This window comes from Phoenix dactylifera, chromosome 12 (assembly GCF_051530095.1).
Source record: "Phoenix dactylifera cultivar Ajwa chromosome 12, Ajwa_hap1_PhDact_Kaust_v1.1, whole genome shotgun sequence".
NCBI lineage: Eukaryota > Viridiplantae > Streptophyta > Magnoliopsida > Arecales > Arecaceae > Phoenix > Phoenix dactylifera.
The window spans coordinates 2,536,147-2,551,895 of NC_143201.1; the positions used below are offsets into that span (position 1 = coordinate 2,536,147).

At 40.0% G+C, this 15,749-nt stretch overlaps 3 protein-coding genes across 3 annotated transcripts; 2 read left to right on the forward strand and 1 right to left on the reverse strand.

Moving 5' to 3' along the window:
- The first annotated feature begins 3,620 nt into the window (after positions 1-3,620).
- On the forward strand, positions 3,621-10,109 carry LOC120105791 (uncharacterized). Its single transcript, XM_088708382.2, has 5 exons — positions 3,621-4,032; positions 5,878-8,720; positions 8,803-9,114; positions 9,200-9,299; positions 9,381-10,109. Exons 2-5 carry the CDS (start codon positions 6,427-6,429, stop codon positions 10,107-10,109), a joined length of 3,435 nt encoding a protein of 1,144 aa, XP_088564508.1. The 5' UTR covers positions 3,621-4,032; positions 5,878-6,426.
- On the forward strand, positions 9,798-11,588 carry LOC148700595 (uncharacterized). The gene is made up of 4 exons (XM_089926637.1): positions 9,798-10,636; positions 10,738-10,861; positions 10,949-11,272; positions 11,382-11,588. The coding sequence occupies exons 1-4, from the start codon at positions 10,290-10,292 to the stop codon at positions 11,508-11,510; spliced, it is 924 nt and encodes a 307-aa protein (XP_089782763.1). The 5' UTR covers positions 9,798-10,289; the 3' UTR covers positions 11,511-11,588.
- Positions 11,589-13,552: 1,964 nt separating this feature from the next.
- LOC103722371 (E3 ubiquitin-protein ligase WAVH1) lies at positions 13,553-15,504 on the reverse strand. The gene has a single exon (XM_088708383.1). The coding sequence runs from the start codon at positions 15,502-15,504 to the stop codon at positions 13,684-13,686; it is 1,821 nt and encodes a 606-aa protein (XP_088564509.1). The 3' UTR covers positions 13,553-13,683.
- Between the last annotated feature and the right edge of the window lie 245 nt (positions 15,505-15,749).

Sequence of the window (15,749 nt, forward strand, 5' to 3'; positions counted from 1 at the left end):
ATTACCATATTGGGTATGCTATGTTCTAGTGATTAAGGATTCTTAGTTATTCACAAGTAACTAATTATTTGGTATTTCATGAAAATTTAAGATCACTCACCATATAATACCAAATTATCCCTGATATATTCCATAAAATTATATTTATTAATCACATAAAATATATTATAAAAAATATTAATATATTTATTTACAAATTAGTTATTAATATATTTTGTAAAAAGGTGTTTATTGGTTCTTTATACTATTAATCCTATAAAGATATATTAATTGTTATTATAGAATTAACATTTTTATTTGTACTTATAATATATTATTTTTAATATTAATAATTATTTTAATAAGGAAAACAAGGTAAATAGAAATAATATATTAAACACTTTCATTATATAAATATAAAGCACAATAATGTATTTCTACTCTACTTTAAAATTATCATTGAATAGTACTATGACAATAATATGATTAATAGTATATTATAATATAATATCTTATAAATATAACTTATTTTAATATATTATAATATTATATATAATATTGATATAATATATTAACTGTATATTGACATACCATTTTTTTTGTTGGGCTGAGGGGCATTTTCGTTGGATTGAGCGGCATTTTTGACCTCAAATTTCAACTTCAAGGACGAGCATCCTATCATTGAGTTGGGCGGTGATTTAAGAGACGGGGGTAATTTAGGATCACTACCACGTAAGATTGCCATAATATAACCAAATACGGTGATCTCATCACCTCTACCTATATCGTCCTTAATCTTAGGACATCACCCCAAAACCAAATGCCCCCTAAAGGATAATTGACATCGCCTGCTGCTTTCAAAATCAATAATAAGCCATCCAAATTCAAGATCCAAAACATAGAAATAATTTACACTATAAAAATATCTCGAAACAAAATTAATGTATTTTGGTAGTCTCTAATCTAATTATCAAATGGGTAAAAAAATGATAGGTAAAATTTTATTTTGTATTTTGAACCAACAATGGTGTATGTTGAAGACCAAATTTTGCAATTGAAACTAAGCCAAACCAAACCAATATAGCTATTATTTCAAACACTCAGATTTTATTTGAGGATAAACCTCCTCATGTTCTTACATAATGAAAGATGCACAATCTTCATAGAACATGGGCCATGGGGAGCTTCCACTAGGCAGAAAGTAGAGATACACAATACATCCTTCAGAGCAACCATATTCGGTTAGCTTGCACTGATCATTATTCATCAGGCAACCATTTTGTTGGATAAGCAAAAACCTATTTTCTTTAAATGTCTCTTTGCTTGCAACCTCCCACTTCAAACCTCCAACAGTTTCCTCATCTCAAACCTCTATATAGAAAAACCTACCAGAGCGTATCTCTATTCCCAACCTCATTTTGCCTTATTATGTTTTTTGACTCTATCAACCTTTTTATAGGAGCCCATTCTTAGTATATCTATTCATTATGAAGCGTGGCGATCACGCTTTGGACCATATCACTAGCATATCAATTTAGATTTGAATAGAGGTTTATATTAGGAATGTTATTAATTAGATGTCTAAATCATGCCAAATTATTTTATAATAGTGTTTGGGATGTAGTTCTTCGATTTGAATTCCCATATATCTGATTGGCTAACCAACATAGGATGAACCAAAGCATGCTAACTAAGGACTTATAAACCCTTAATTTCTTCACATCAAAGGAAGATGTGTTGTCCTCATAACGGTAACCATTAAGAGGTCCTTTTTGCGGGAAGTAACTTTCAAATTTATTTATTCAATTAAAATATTGTGATTAATTTGAACACTTAAGAGGAAGTTGTTTATACGAAAAACTGCGTATAACTACTATTCCGAGGAAGTTATTGCTAGAATTAACCATCCACACTATTATAAGATGAGAAAGAAGTTTTCGTTCGAGCTCTCTATATATTCCCATGCACATTTGATATTGACAATTACATGGATAAAGTTTCTAAGCCACTCATCTTTCTTCCCCCTTCCCTCTAGAATGAAGGTTTAAACTAGTCTAGATTTTGTTTTGATTTTCTCAATCGTTTTCTCAATCATTTTCTATTAGTTTTTTCACTTGCTATATTGCATGAAGGTTGGGTGAACTTGGACCGTATATATGCAAGTCTATCCATTTCCTTTGTCTTGATGTAGTTTCTTTCTTTGGTACCTTCTAAAATTTTCAATATAATCACAACAAATTGCGAAGTCCCTCTAATTGAGGCAAAAATGAAACCATCTCTATGATTGACCTCTCCATGGACCATGATCAACCAATATTTTTTGAAAGTTCGAATATTTGTTAGGGCATTTTCCATGAGATCAAGGGATAAGTTTAGCATTTTAACTATGAACAAACTTCAAGATATTACTCAACATCTACATGAAATGTCCCCATAAATGTCTTAATAATAAGATATTTTTTTCATGATTTTTATGTTAGAATTTTATCCGCTGATATTCTCCAAAAATAATGTGAACAATTATGGCTAAAGTTTCGAGATTATAGAATCTTGCTTTTAGCTAGCACATAGTTATACTCTCAAATCTCAAAACTCGAGGAGGCATCTTGATTTGAAGGGTCGATAAAATATGTTGTCTATGTAGTCGTAGGTGTTGTTTGGCATCACTTTTATTTATTCTATATCCAAAAAATAAAAAAAATAAAAATTATATTTCTATTTTTCTCTAATTTGTAAAAATATATATTATTTGGTGTAATTAATTTTTTTTTTAAAAAATATGGGTGATAACACTACCAGAAAACACGCGTATAGTGACGGAAAATTAGTGACGGACCGTTATCAGTTACTATTTGTGACGGATTAGTGACCGACAGAAATTTGGTCACCGTGGTGTAAACTTAGTGACCGTTTAGTGACAGACCGGTCACAGAATGCGCGGGTAGGATGGGCGCCAAACCTTAGTGACCATCATAGTGACGGGGTATCTGTCAGCAATATGATAACCAAAATTGCAACCAGACAGTGACAAATGCAGCCGTCACAAATATAGTAACCCTAGTATTTATAAATTTTTAAAAGATTATTTTTGGCAGTAACAGATTATTGACAAAAATTTCTGTCACCAAATTTAATTTTTAATTCCAAAAATATTAAAAATATTATTTTTGAGTAAACCTAAATTAAAAGAAAAAATAAAAGGAGGAATATCCAAAATGAAACTAAGTGTGCCCGCCGTTCCGCCCAAATTTCTTCGATAATCCAAATTCCAATCGCTCTCTATAAAACTCAAATTTCTTCTTCTCATTTTAAAATCTCATGGTGTCGGCCATGACCCATTTGCACCCCTATTGCAAGTTTCCTGCTTTATAGAATTTTTTTACCATACTTTATAGTTCAAAAATATTTTTGCCTTGCAAGTCCCATCCAATCAGCCTTATAAATAAAAAAAAAAAATTGATATGAAATTTGGCTTGCAAACCGATTTAGCCCAAATCACAATTTAGCCCAAATCAGCTTGCAAACCGACTTAAATAAAAAACCCTAACCTTTCTTTCCCTTCCCTTCCCGTCCCGTCCCTCGCTGAGAGCAGCCGCCGCCCCCCCCCCCCACTCCCTCGCCCCCCCTCCCTCGCTGAGAGCCGCCGCCGCACCCCCCCTCCCTCGCTGAGAGCCGCCGCTGCCTCCCCTCCCTCGCTGAGAGCCGCCGCCGCCGGCCCCCCTCCCTCGCTGAGAGCCGTCGCCGCCCTCCCTCGTTGAGAGCCGTCGCCGCACCCCCTCGCTGAGAGCCGCCGCCGCACCCCCCCCCTCCCTCGCTGAGAGCCGCCGCTGCGTCCGCTCCCTCGCTGAGAGCCGCCGCCGCCGGCCCCCCTCCTTCGCTGAGAGCCGCCGCCGCCGCCGCCCCCGCCCCCCCTTTTCCCTCGCTGAGAGCCTGATAGCCGCCTCCTCTCGGTGTCGTCGCCTCTTCAACGACCGGCCGGCGGCTCTTCGCGTCCTTCTCCCCCGGACGGCAACCTCCGCGGCTCCGGTCACCGACTCACAACCTCCCCGGACGGTAAGAGTTTTCTCCTCCTCCTCCTCCTCTTCAAGCTCGATCCCGGTAGATTTTGCCCAAGCCCGGAGAGAGAAAGAGAGAGAGAGAGGGAGAGGTGTGGAGAAACTTCTAATCTTAACCACACATTGAATTGAAAAGGATGCAATGCCAATTATATTCTAGGCAAAACGTCACAGATGAATGCTTTCTAATCTTAACCCCATCTAATGATTCCTGCAGATCATGCTGTTCTAGGGAGGACATAATGTGATTATTCTGCTTCTCTTATGAACTTGCAGGATCTTTACTTAGCGGGTCCAATTCTGTAGCAAAATTTGTATTCTTCTTAGAACATAATGAGATGCACCATTCATCCTAACATGGTTACATAGATGCCATGAAGCTAGGGGCTCAGTTGCATATTAGATCTCAAGTTGATTGGACAAGGCATTCCATTTGTAAGAGGAAGCCATTTTACTTCTGGGACAATTTTCAGAAACAAGATCCCATTTTTGAAGGACATAGATTTAGCAAGACTTATACAACGTAGATGGACAAGAGATAAGAGAAACAACTTATTTCCCTTGTATCCATTTCATAATTTTTGCTTCAGCTTGACCTTTTAATAAATTATATAATAGAACCTAACGCATCAAGCGCTGCTAATTTTTTCCTAGGCAATTGAGCACTACTAAATTCTTTTAAGTATTGGCTCAAACTACTCTATTTTTGGCTTTAGAAGCCAACCCAAATCTTTTATAGTAGCTGTAGCTGAGACACAAGATGTGATCACAAAAACTTATTTTGATAATATAAAGATCCAGTTTCTCATATATTCTATGATGTTTAAGCAGAACAATGAACCAGCAAACTCCAGAAATAAAGATAAGAGGATATAAACATGTGGTCAAATAAAAGGTTCTATATATAGCCAACTGATTTAGCTAAGTGGCTGTTTGATATATCATGGTTTCAATTTTTGGTTACCCATATATTAGATACAGTCACTACAAAATAGATCATATTTGATCAGGAGGGTCATAACCAAAATATGACATGATGCTTCATGTCCTATACCACAGGACAAAGAGCCAAAGGAAATAAGATGAGCATCTCTTATGGAAAAAATGTGAAATGGATGGATGTTAAATTGTAGAATAACATGAACTGTGTGCAGTGTTGGGTATATAATTTAAGAGAAACATTGTTAGAGTTTCTGCATAAGCAATGCAAAGGAGCATTAAAAAAATTTGAGGATAGCATGGTAAGAAGAAGAGCTGACACAAGTTTGAAGGATCGATTACTAAACAATCGTACTGCCGAGTAGTTACTCGGATAGCATCATCTCTTGCCATTTGCGCAAGAAGTCGGTAGTTCGGTTCTGGTTAGAGTGAGCCCCTAAGGTTGTATAGAGTAGAAAAGGTGGGGTGTTAGCCCCTACTTGTCTTGGGGGAAAATAATAAATAAATAAACATGCCATCTAAACAAAAATAGACAGAGAAAGAGAGGAGGGATTTTTTTTTTTTTGCTAAAATAGACGAAAGCAACTATGATATATCTGAGTAGCTGCTTTTATTATGATACTTGGACACATCACTTGGTTGGATAAATCATGATACGGGCATTGTGTCGAATTTACTGTTGCTAAAATAGACAAAAATAATGTTGTACTTGAGGAGCTCCTTAATATTATGCATTTTTATTCTGACACATTTGTTAGTCCTACCAATGGTTTGCATATATTTAGACTGCTTCACTGATTATTGTTGTAATTTTGAGGGTTGATGGGTTGGGATTATGTAAAGTTCATGGATTTTAATTTTTTCGTCATGTTATTCATTTTTACAATCATTGTTCATCTGCAAGGAATAATGGAAAGTGGTGGAAAGTGGTGTTGCTTCATGGTTGTGAGTTATTTCCAGTGTGCAATCAAGAAGCTGGTCAAAAAGCTTGCTAAGAAGTACCATGCTTTCCTAGCATTAGAGGCGATCATGTATATTCACATTTGTTCTATGTGAAGCAGATAGTATTCCATATGTAAATTTGGATGATTTGACTTGTATTCCTTGTCTTTGTAAAGATTAAATGCTTTTTGAATATTGCTGGTATTAGATGAATGAACAGATAACTTGTAAAGGTTAATTCCTTATGTTCAGTTTTTTGTAAAGATTGAATGCCTTCTTAATGTCAATGATGCTGGGACAAGATTGAATGACTTATTTTTGTCATGCTTATGATAACTTCTCATCTTCATAAATATCATACCAGTTTTTGTTTCTTTTACATTTTTTACGATCTTGCCTTTCGTGTTTTTAATGGTTCGGTTTTTCTTATGTTGTTTTCTTTTTTTATCATCTCTCTAATATTTTCTAGGCTTTCTTATGTTGTTTTATTTTTTTGATTTTTAGAGGAACTATGTCAGTTGATCGTAATTGGATGTACCACCGACTTAGTGAAAATGGTTATATAAGAGCTGAGTTCTGTGATGGAGTTAAAGGGTTCCTTGAGTTTGCATTTACTCAGTTAGAGTATTGTAGTGGTGATAAGATTAGATGCCCTTGTATAAGATGTGACAATCAGAAATTTCTTAACCGTGATACGGTCAATGTTCATCTGTTGAGAAAGGGGTTTACACCGGGATATTCAACATGGTTTGCACATGGGAAGTTACTTGGTGCAGTTGCTCCTGTAAGTACAAGTGCAGTAGAAGCATCCACATCAATGGATGTTGGTTGTGAACATGGTCAGCAATATAGAACCATGGTGATGGAAGCTATGGGTCCAGAAGAGGAACTTCATTTGAGAAGTGCATTTGAAGTTAATCATGAGGAAGAGCCAAATAAGGATGCTGCAGATTTTTATTCTTTGTTGAAAGATGCAGAAGTACCTTTGTGGGAAGGGTGTAAAAAACACTCTAAATTATCTGCTATTAGTCAATTATTAAATTGCAAGTCTGAATTTAATATGAGTATATCTTGCTATGATCGAATCATGAAAATAGTGAAGAATATGTTGCCGGAAAGTGAGAAGCTGCCCTCTGATTTCTATCAATCAAAGAAGATGCTTCGGAAGTTGGGGTTGGAGTATACAAGTATTGATGTTTGTGAGAATAATTGTATGCTATTCTATAAGGAAACAGAGAATTTGATTGAGTGTACTATTTGTGGTCATCCTCGTTATAAACTCAGAAGAAATGATGGTGGTGGTAGAAGAAAAGATGTTCCTTATAGAAGGTTGCGATATCTTCCAATAACACCAAGACTTCAGAGGCTTTTTATGTCAAGCAGAACGGCTGAACTCATGTCATGGCATGTGAAGGGAGGTGATTCAGATGAGATGGTGCATCCTGCTTGTGGGGAGGCTTGGAAGCACTTTGACCGCATTCATCCATCCTTTTCTACCGAGCCTCGTAATGTTAGACTTGGGTTATGTACGGATGGATTTAACCCCTTTAGCCAATCAGCTCGTCCTTATTCTTGTTGGCCAGTTTTCGTAACAGTTTACAATCTTCCACCATCAATATGTATGAAACGACCCTACATTTTTCTAAGTTTAGTCATTTCTGGACCTAAGAGCCCTGGCAAAAGTATTGATGTCTTGCTTAGGCCTTTGATTGATGAACTTAAAATATTATGGGAAGTAGGGGTCACCACTTATGACATCTTTAGAAAAGAGAATTTTCAAATGAAGGCAGTTTTATTATGGACTATCAATGATTTTCCCGCATATGGCATGCTTTCAGGATGGAGTACGCATGGAAAGTTGGCCTGCCCGTATTGTATGGAGAACTCAAAAACATTTACACTACAATATGGTGGGAAGACTTCTTTTTTTGACTGCCATCGTCAATTCTTGCCCATGGACCATGCATACAGATACCAAGTTGATAGTTTCTTCAATGGTAGAATAGAGACAGACCCCCCACCTCGTCGACTGTCTGGTGAGGAGTTGAAAAATAGGATCTCTGCTTTGCCTAATATAACTTTTGGTTTGAAAGCTCCTAAGCACACCATTCCTGGATTCGGTAAAGATCATAATTGGGTGAAAAGGAGCATATTTTGGGAGTTGCCCTATTGGCATACACTACTTATTCGACATAATTTAGATGTCATGCATATTGTTCGGAATGTGTTTCTCAATATATTTTACACTTGTATGGATGTAAAAGGGAAGACTAAAGATAATGTGAAAGCAAGGCAAGATTTGGAGTTGTATTGCAAGCGTCCTAAGTTGAGGATTCAATTTGTTAATGGAAAGCTAGTTATGCCTCCAGCTTCCTATGTATTGTCCAAAGACCAAGCAATGGAGGTCTGCGAGTGGGTGAAAGGGTTAAGACTGCCTGATGGATATGCTTCAAACATATCGAAGTGTGTTAACCTGGATGATTATAAGTTTTACGGGTTAAAAAGTCACGATTGTCATGTTTTCATGCTGAGATTGCTTCCAATTGCATTCCGTGAAGTATTGCCAGCACCAGTGTGGGATGCATTGACAGAATTAAGCTGTTACTTTAGAGATTTATGCAGCACAACTTTGCGTGTCCAAGATATGGAGGTTCTTGAGAAAAATATTGTGGTAACTCTCTGCAAACTTGAGAAGATATTCCCTCCTGCATTTTTTGACTCAATGGAGCACTTACCTGTTCATCTAGCTTATGAAGCTAAGGTTGGGGGGCCCGTGCAGTACAGATGGATGTACCCCTTTGAAAGGTAACAATTTCTGTAAATCCATTAATATAGTTTCTTTGTATCCATTAAATTTGAGAAATTAACATATTAATCTTATTTATAGGCTTATGCATGATATAAAGCAGAAGGTAAAGAATCGAGCATCGATTGAAGGTTCTATTGTCGAGGCTTACATCATAGAAGAAATATCAACTTTCTGTTCGCATTATTTTGAGCCTTCTATACAAACGAGGTTAAATCAAGTTCCCCGTAATGAAGATGAAGGGGAGTTTGATCTCGTGGATCGTCTATCCATTTTTACTCATCAAGGTCGACCTTTTGGAAAACCTTCTGCAAGGCATTTGACTACTCAGGAGTTTAATGCTGCTGAGTTATATGTTCTTCTTAATTGTGTAGAGGTTCAACCTTTTGGAAAGTAAGTTACACAAGTACTTAATTATAATCATGCTTAAAAATGCATATGGAGTACAATATATGTGATTATAGCTTTTGTCTTGTAGGTATTTTGATGATTATATCCGTCAATCTTGTCCAAATATAAGCCAAATTGATTTGGAAAGACGACGCGAAATGGAGTTTCCGGCTTGGTTTAGATCATATGTGAGCTGTAAATTCATAAATATAATAATAAATTAGACTTTCACTTGATTTATTCTTACGATATTATTTTTATCATGCTAGGTTAATGACAGTAAAAATCATGTTGATGGGCGCTTAAAGGACCTATCATATGGCCCTGGGAATAAAGTTAAATGTTATAAAGGCTACTTTGTGAATGGGTACAGATTTCACACCAAAGAATATGGAAAGGATAAAAGAACCTTCAACAGTGGTGTGTGCATTAAGGGAAGCAGTTACAATGACTTTGAGAGTGACTATTATGGGATGTTGGTTGACATTATCGAGTTAGACTATTTTGGGATTGGTAATAAAGTAGTGTTATTCAAATGTGACTGGTATGACAGAGATAAAGGTATGAAAGTGCATCCTCAACATGGCCTCGTTGAGATCAATTACAAACTAAGACTTCCAACCAATGATCCGTTTGTATTAGCTCAACAAGCACATCAGGTGTTCTATACTGGTTACCCAGGTAAGAAGAAGAATCGAAGATTGTGGTGGGCAGTAATTAAGACAAAAGCTAGAGGTAGGTTCCTTCCTAGTGGGACAGAAGAAAATTTTTCTGATTTTTATCAAGAAGAAAACTACAGGATTCCTACCCCAATCTCGATGACAGATGAGCTTGATGACCCAGACATTTTGGTTGGTGTTAATAGAGATGCAGAAGATATTGATGCAGCAGAAATTGAGTTGACAACTAACCAAATGGAAGAGGATCTTGAGGATGAAGAAGAAGATTTTGAAGATGAACAAACTGAGGAAGAGGAGCATGAGGCTGAGGAAGATTAAAATACAACATGCATATTTATGAATGCTAATATAACTAATTTTAGACTTATAAATTATAGTTGTGCAGACATGAGAAAGAGCAAAGGGAAAGCAACAGGTCCACTGATTGTTCTTTACTTTGATTGAATTTGTTGACATTTACATTGTGAAATAACTATAACTTTTTATTGTTGTGCAGTTATGGCCAAGAAAAAAGGGAAAGCAATAGGTAATGGAAAAGCAGCTTTAATACTGGCTGCTACTCAAGTTCCTCCTCAACCTCCTAGGTTGCCTGAGCGTGTCGAGGAATGTCATGATGATGATGATTACATTCCTGATGGGGACATGATTGAAGAGTTGGATGCAAATGAAGAAATAAATGATGAAGAAATGAATGGTGCAGTGCAAAATCATGAGGATACAATGAATGAGGATCAGATGAATGATGAACTTGGAATTGATCCAAGACAGAGCAATGGCCCAGAACCAACCCTTAAAGCCCCTGTTGATGCAAATGGAAAAGTGATTGTTAGGTGCAAAAGAGGAATGTATGAAAATATCACTTTCTTATATCACTAATTTGAATTTATGTGTTTGTTGCATTTAAAGTATTTAATTTATTTTCTAATGAATATTTTTTAAATTGCAGGTTTCTTGATTATGAGGTCAGTCACAAAGCTGTTGCTATCATGCGCCAATTTTTTAATGGTCCGTGGTTGTCATGGAGGGAGGTCCCTACACATGCTAAAGTTGGAATGTGGAACAAATTTGAGGTGATGTAATTAATTTATATTTCTTATCATTAACTTTTGCCCTTAACAAATAGTAAGTCTGATTACTTGCGATCTATATATTGTTAGGAGATACACACAATTCTTCCAGGACAATTGCATCATGTGCATGAAGTTTGGAACAAGCATTGTCAGCGACGATTGACAACCTCATTAGGGAAGGTCAGAAGCCAAAAGCTTCTGGAAGCAAAAGGAGATTTAAACAAAGCCCGTGATAAACCCCCTAATTGGATCTCTAGAGAAAATTGGAATAAGCTAATTGATATTTGGATCTCCCCAAAATGGAAGAAGAAATCAGAAGCCAACAAAAATAATAGAAACACCATGAAGAACGGTAGCATCTCTAAACACTGTGGAGGATCAATCACATTTGTCAATCATGACGAACGATTGGTACATATCTTTATTCAATTAGATTTCTATAATAATTTTTATATTATTGTTCAGTCATCTTAAATTAGCCCATTATATGTTAATGAATTTTTTTTTTTCTCTTTTGTAGAAATTAAAGTTAGGCAGGGAGCCAACAATAGTTGAATCTTTTAATCGGACGCATAAGACAAAGCAAGGCATGGGAGGATATGTAGATAAGAGAAGTGAAGCTGTCATGGTAAGTATAATTTTTTTATGATTCATAAATATTATTGAGCTTGCTCATGTTTATCTCTTGTTTGATCCACCATAATGTTTTTCTCTTCTTTTAAATCAACTGGCAGACAAAGTATTCAGCTGAATACTCCAAAAAATATGGTGATGCCTCCACCTCAGATGCTCCTCCACGTGATTATGACTTGTGGTTTGAGGCAACTGGTGTCCCAACTCATGGCCATGTCTATGGCTTTAGTCCCCTAGAGGATCTCACTGGAATTATTGGGCAATCATCATCTGCTTCCACCTCTACAAGTCAAGCTCCAGAGCTGTACACTAATGAAGACCTTCTACGTATTCTTGAGCAGGAAAAGAAAAAATGGCAAGAGGAGGTTCTTCAAAAGATGAGAGAAGAGATTGGCTTTGGACCAAGGCATGCAGATCGGGGGAGTAATGGTGATTCTGGTTCTGCTGATCATGCTTCATTATAATTGTTTTTGCCTTAGATGATAGGTCTTTGCATTCCTAGGAGGAATGAAATCTCTGTTGATCTTTATGACATATTTTTAGACTTTGATTTTGATGGATTCAGGACATGTTGATGCCAATTTTGAATGACATTTAAAATGACTTTTGCGTAATGTTGAATGCCTTTGCTATTAATGATTATTATTATTATGTGCCAATCAATGTACCAAATGTACCAGGTTATTAGATTGTGATCGGTGACCAAATTTTGGTTACTAAATTGTTTACCAACTATTGTGACGAGCAGTCATAAACTTAGTGACAGGATTTTGGTCAATAAAAATTGATTTTGCTCAGCGCGTTTGTAACCAATTAGTGACCGTAAACTTATCACTAGGTCAGTGACGGGATTAATGACAAATGTAGTGACAAAATGTGTGACCATGTCTGTGACGACTAAATCTGTCACTAAAGGTCGTGACAGATTAGTGACCAAACTTGTGACCGCATTCTGTGACAAAATCAGTGACCAAGTTGCCTTCGTCACTAACTCCGCAACTCGATAGTGACGGAAAATACATAATTTCTTAAATATTTAATTCTTGAATTTGTAACGGCTTAGTGACGGCGGTTCTGTCACGGAGGTTAGTGACGGGAATCGCCGCCGTCACGGAGAATTTAGCGACGCGTGTTTTTGCAATGAAGTCAGTGACAGGAGCTCCGGTCACAAATTCCATATTAGTAACCGGAAACACGGTATAGTGACGGGAATCTCCGTCACTATACGCGTGTTTTCTGGTAGTGTAATGGGTACAGTGGTAGTTGTAGCAAAAGCAGTGAAGATGGTGATTGTAACAACCCAGGACCTCACCCAAAATGGCTAGCCGGAAGGTATTGTTTGGGTTCCTTGATCCTGTATAAGTACCCAAGATCTACCCAGCGAATAACCGATGTGGGACTAAACACACGCCCGCACGGGTCCTCACATACTCCCTCCGTTCAAGCCCTGACGTCCTCGTCAGGCTAAGGGTTCAAATCCATTCAAATCTAATCACAAATACCACGATCAGTCCGTGGTCAATCCCAATGGATCCGTGCTGCAGTGTCCCCTAGTCCACATAAGTTATGGGCCGGGTCCGCTTTGATACCATTTGTAACAATTCAGGATCTCACCCAAAATGGCTAGCCGGAAGGTATTATTTGGGTTTCTTGATCCTGTATAAGTACTCAAAATCTATCCAGCGAATAACCGATGTGGGACTAAATACACGCCCGCATATGTCCTCACATACTACCCCGTTCAAGTCCTGATATCCTTGTCAAGCTAAGGGTTCACAAAACCACCAACACAGCCCTAAACCTAGTAAATGAAGCGCAAGGGAAGGAGATTTTCTTTCAATCTAACTACAAAATTTAGCATGTTTGAGCTCTTGAACAGAGAAAATTTCAGTTTCAGCTATTATTTAAAATTAAAAAATAAAAAATTAAGCTGCTTTTATGCAGTCAAAGGATATAAGCAAGTGTTGTCGAGCTCCAGCTGGTAAACGTATATGAGAACTAATATAACTCTTGGAAAGACGAAAACAAAACATTTTTATATAGTCTCAGATTAGGGGCCTTCCCAACCTCCCATTCTTATGCCAACGGATCCTTAAAAGAATTTTTCTTAAACTAACACATCTTTTCAACTCCATATCGATCAGAGAACAAAACAACTCCCCTCAAACAAAACAAAGAAAGAAAACTAGCTACCGGCGCCTGCCCTCCGGCGTCTGCGGTGCCGGGATCCGACCGTCGACCAGCAGCGGCGACGCTCGGCTCCACTCGCGCGACCGGTCCAACATTTCCGCCATCGCCTGCGTCCGGAATGTGACGGCCGTCGGCGCCGATGACAGCATCGTCGTTTGCCCCCTCAGCGCTGCTCTCTGCCACGAGTGCGAGCTCATCCCCGACAGCATGTAGGCCCTGCCGGACTCCTCGTAAGCTCGCCGGTTCGCCATTCTGTCCCTAATCTCTTTTAGCTCTTTGTCCAGCCACGCGCATAGCTCATTACCCGCCTGAGCCGACGACGAGGCCACGAGCGCTGCCCTCCGTGCGTCAAGCACCGCCTTCGCCCCTTCCAAGTCCCCGCCGTCGGCCTTCGCCTGAGCCTCCGCAATGCTCTCGGCCACCAGAATCCGGTTCCGCTGCCCGTCGACGATCAAGTTCGCGCTCTCATCCTCCGGCGAAAGGCTAGCGGGCCGGCGGACTGTAGTTCTCTCCTCCTCCACAGGGATGACTTCTTGGGTAACGGGATCGGTGTAAGAGCAGTAAACGCTTACAAGCGGCGTCCAAGGATCGTTTTGCTCTTCTTTGATGGGAACCGTGACGTCGAGAAGGAAGTACTTCTCCTCTTCGGCGTACAAGTCGCCGACGCTGATGACCGCCGTCAGGCGATGGTCGGAGATGCTCGATGAGTAGTTCCCGGTGGCGACCGAGGTGAGGTAGACACCCGGTGAGGCCGAGCATATGTTCATCTGCACGCGCTGGGCGACGACGCTGAGCAGGCCGGCGAGGCAAGCGGCAAACGCGTCCGAGACCGCCTCCTCCTTCTCCACGAAGGAGAAGGTCCCGCAGGTGGCCTCCGCCACGGCATGCATGATGCCCGGGTCGTGGTCCGCGCCGAAACCGAAGGTATGGATCGGCCCGATGCTATGGGCAGCGGGGGGCAGGCGGTGGAGGAAGGCTCTGGTCCGGGAAGAGCCGTGCAGACCGGCGAGGGAGGAGCGATCCATGGTATCGATGCCATCGGAAAGGAGGAGGATGCTCGTCACGGGGTTGCGGAAACGGCGCTCCTCGAGGATGCGAATGCCGACGGAGAGGCCGCCGGCAATGTCTGTCCCGCCACAGGCGACAAGGGAGTTGATAGCGTTGGCCGCCTCTGCCCGTCCCGCGTCGGACATGAGGCGGAGGCCGAGCACGCGATTGGTAGTATTGGAGAAGGCGACGATCGCAAGGCGGTCGGCGGGGGTGAGGCTTCGGATTATGAAGCCGACGGCATGCTTGACGAGTGCGAGCTTGCGGCCCTCCATGCTGTGGCTGACATCGAGCACGGCGACGAGGTCGAGGGCCGCACGACCGTCGTGGGTGGGGAGAGGCGGGGCGCGGGCCTTGATCAGGACTGTGAAGGAGGACGGAGAGGAGGCGGCGGCGATGGCAGGGAATTCGGGCAAGGTCTCGATGGCGACGGCGGCGGTGGGGGGAGGTGGGGGAAAGAGAAGGGTGGGGAGGGGTTCGTCGTCGTCGAAGGCCGGGAGGTTCTCGAAGGGGGCTGACGGCAGGGGGGACCGGCAGAGGGGGCAGTCATGGTGACCGTGGAGGACGGTGGCCTTAATGCAGTTGAAATGGAAGCAGTGGGAGCATGGGGCTGTGAATATAGGGTTGGCCGCCTGCTCCGAGTTCATGGTGGTGAGGCATATGGCGCATGGTCTCTGCACCAAAGAGAAGAACATTTCCAAAAAGCACTGCATGAGAAAATTCCATGAAGAAGTAAAGGACAGCAGCACTAAAACTATAGAAGGAAGGAACATGGCTAGACCAAGTCATCAAAGACACAAAATTAAATTAGTATAGAGTAATTTCCATATGTTCAATTTCATATAAAGCAGTCAGTATAATTAAATTCTGTTAGGTTTGCTAGTTTTGTTATCTCTTCTCTTGTTTGGCATGCAAGTTGTTATAAAAGTTTCCATCTCATATGAAGAACTAGGAATAACAGGACGAGAAAATGATGAAAAAGGCCAAAAATGGGAGTATCATATCAAACGTGTACGAA

Bases quoted from the DNA above. Each gene is read 5' to 3' on its own strand.
- LOC148700595 (XM_089926637.1), top strand. From the start codon at position 10,290: ATGGCCAAGAAAAAAGGGAAAGCAATAGGTAATGGAAAAGCAGCTTTA. The intron at 10,637-10,737 runs GTATGAAAATAT...TTTAAATTGCAG, and splicing joins GTTAGGTGCAAAAGAGGAAT to GTTTCTTGATTATGAGGTCA. The intron at 10,862-10,948 runs GTGATGTAATTA...ATATATTGTTAG, and splicing joins GAATGTGGAACAAATTTGAG to GAGATACACACAATTCTTCC.
- LOC103722371 (XM_088708383.1), bottom strand. From the start codon at position 15,504: ATGTTCCTTCCTTCTATAGTTTTAGTGCTGCTGTCCTTTACTTCTTCA.
- LOC120105791 (XM_088708382.2), top strand. From the start codon at position 6,427: ATGTCAGTTGATCGTAATTGGATGTACCACCGACTTAGTGAAAATGGT. The intron at 8,721-8,802 runs GTAACAATTTCT...TCTTATTTATAG, and splicing joins TGGATGTACCCCTTTGAAAG to GCTTATGCATGATATAAAGC. The intron at 9,115-9,199 runs GTAAGTTACACA...TTTGTCTTGTAG, and splicing joins GAGGTTCAACCTTTTGGAAA to GTATTTTGATGATTATATCC.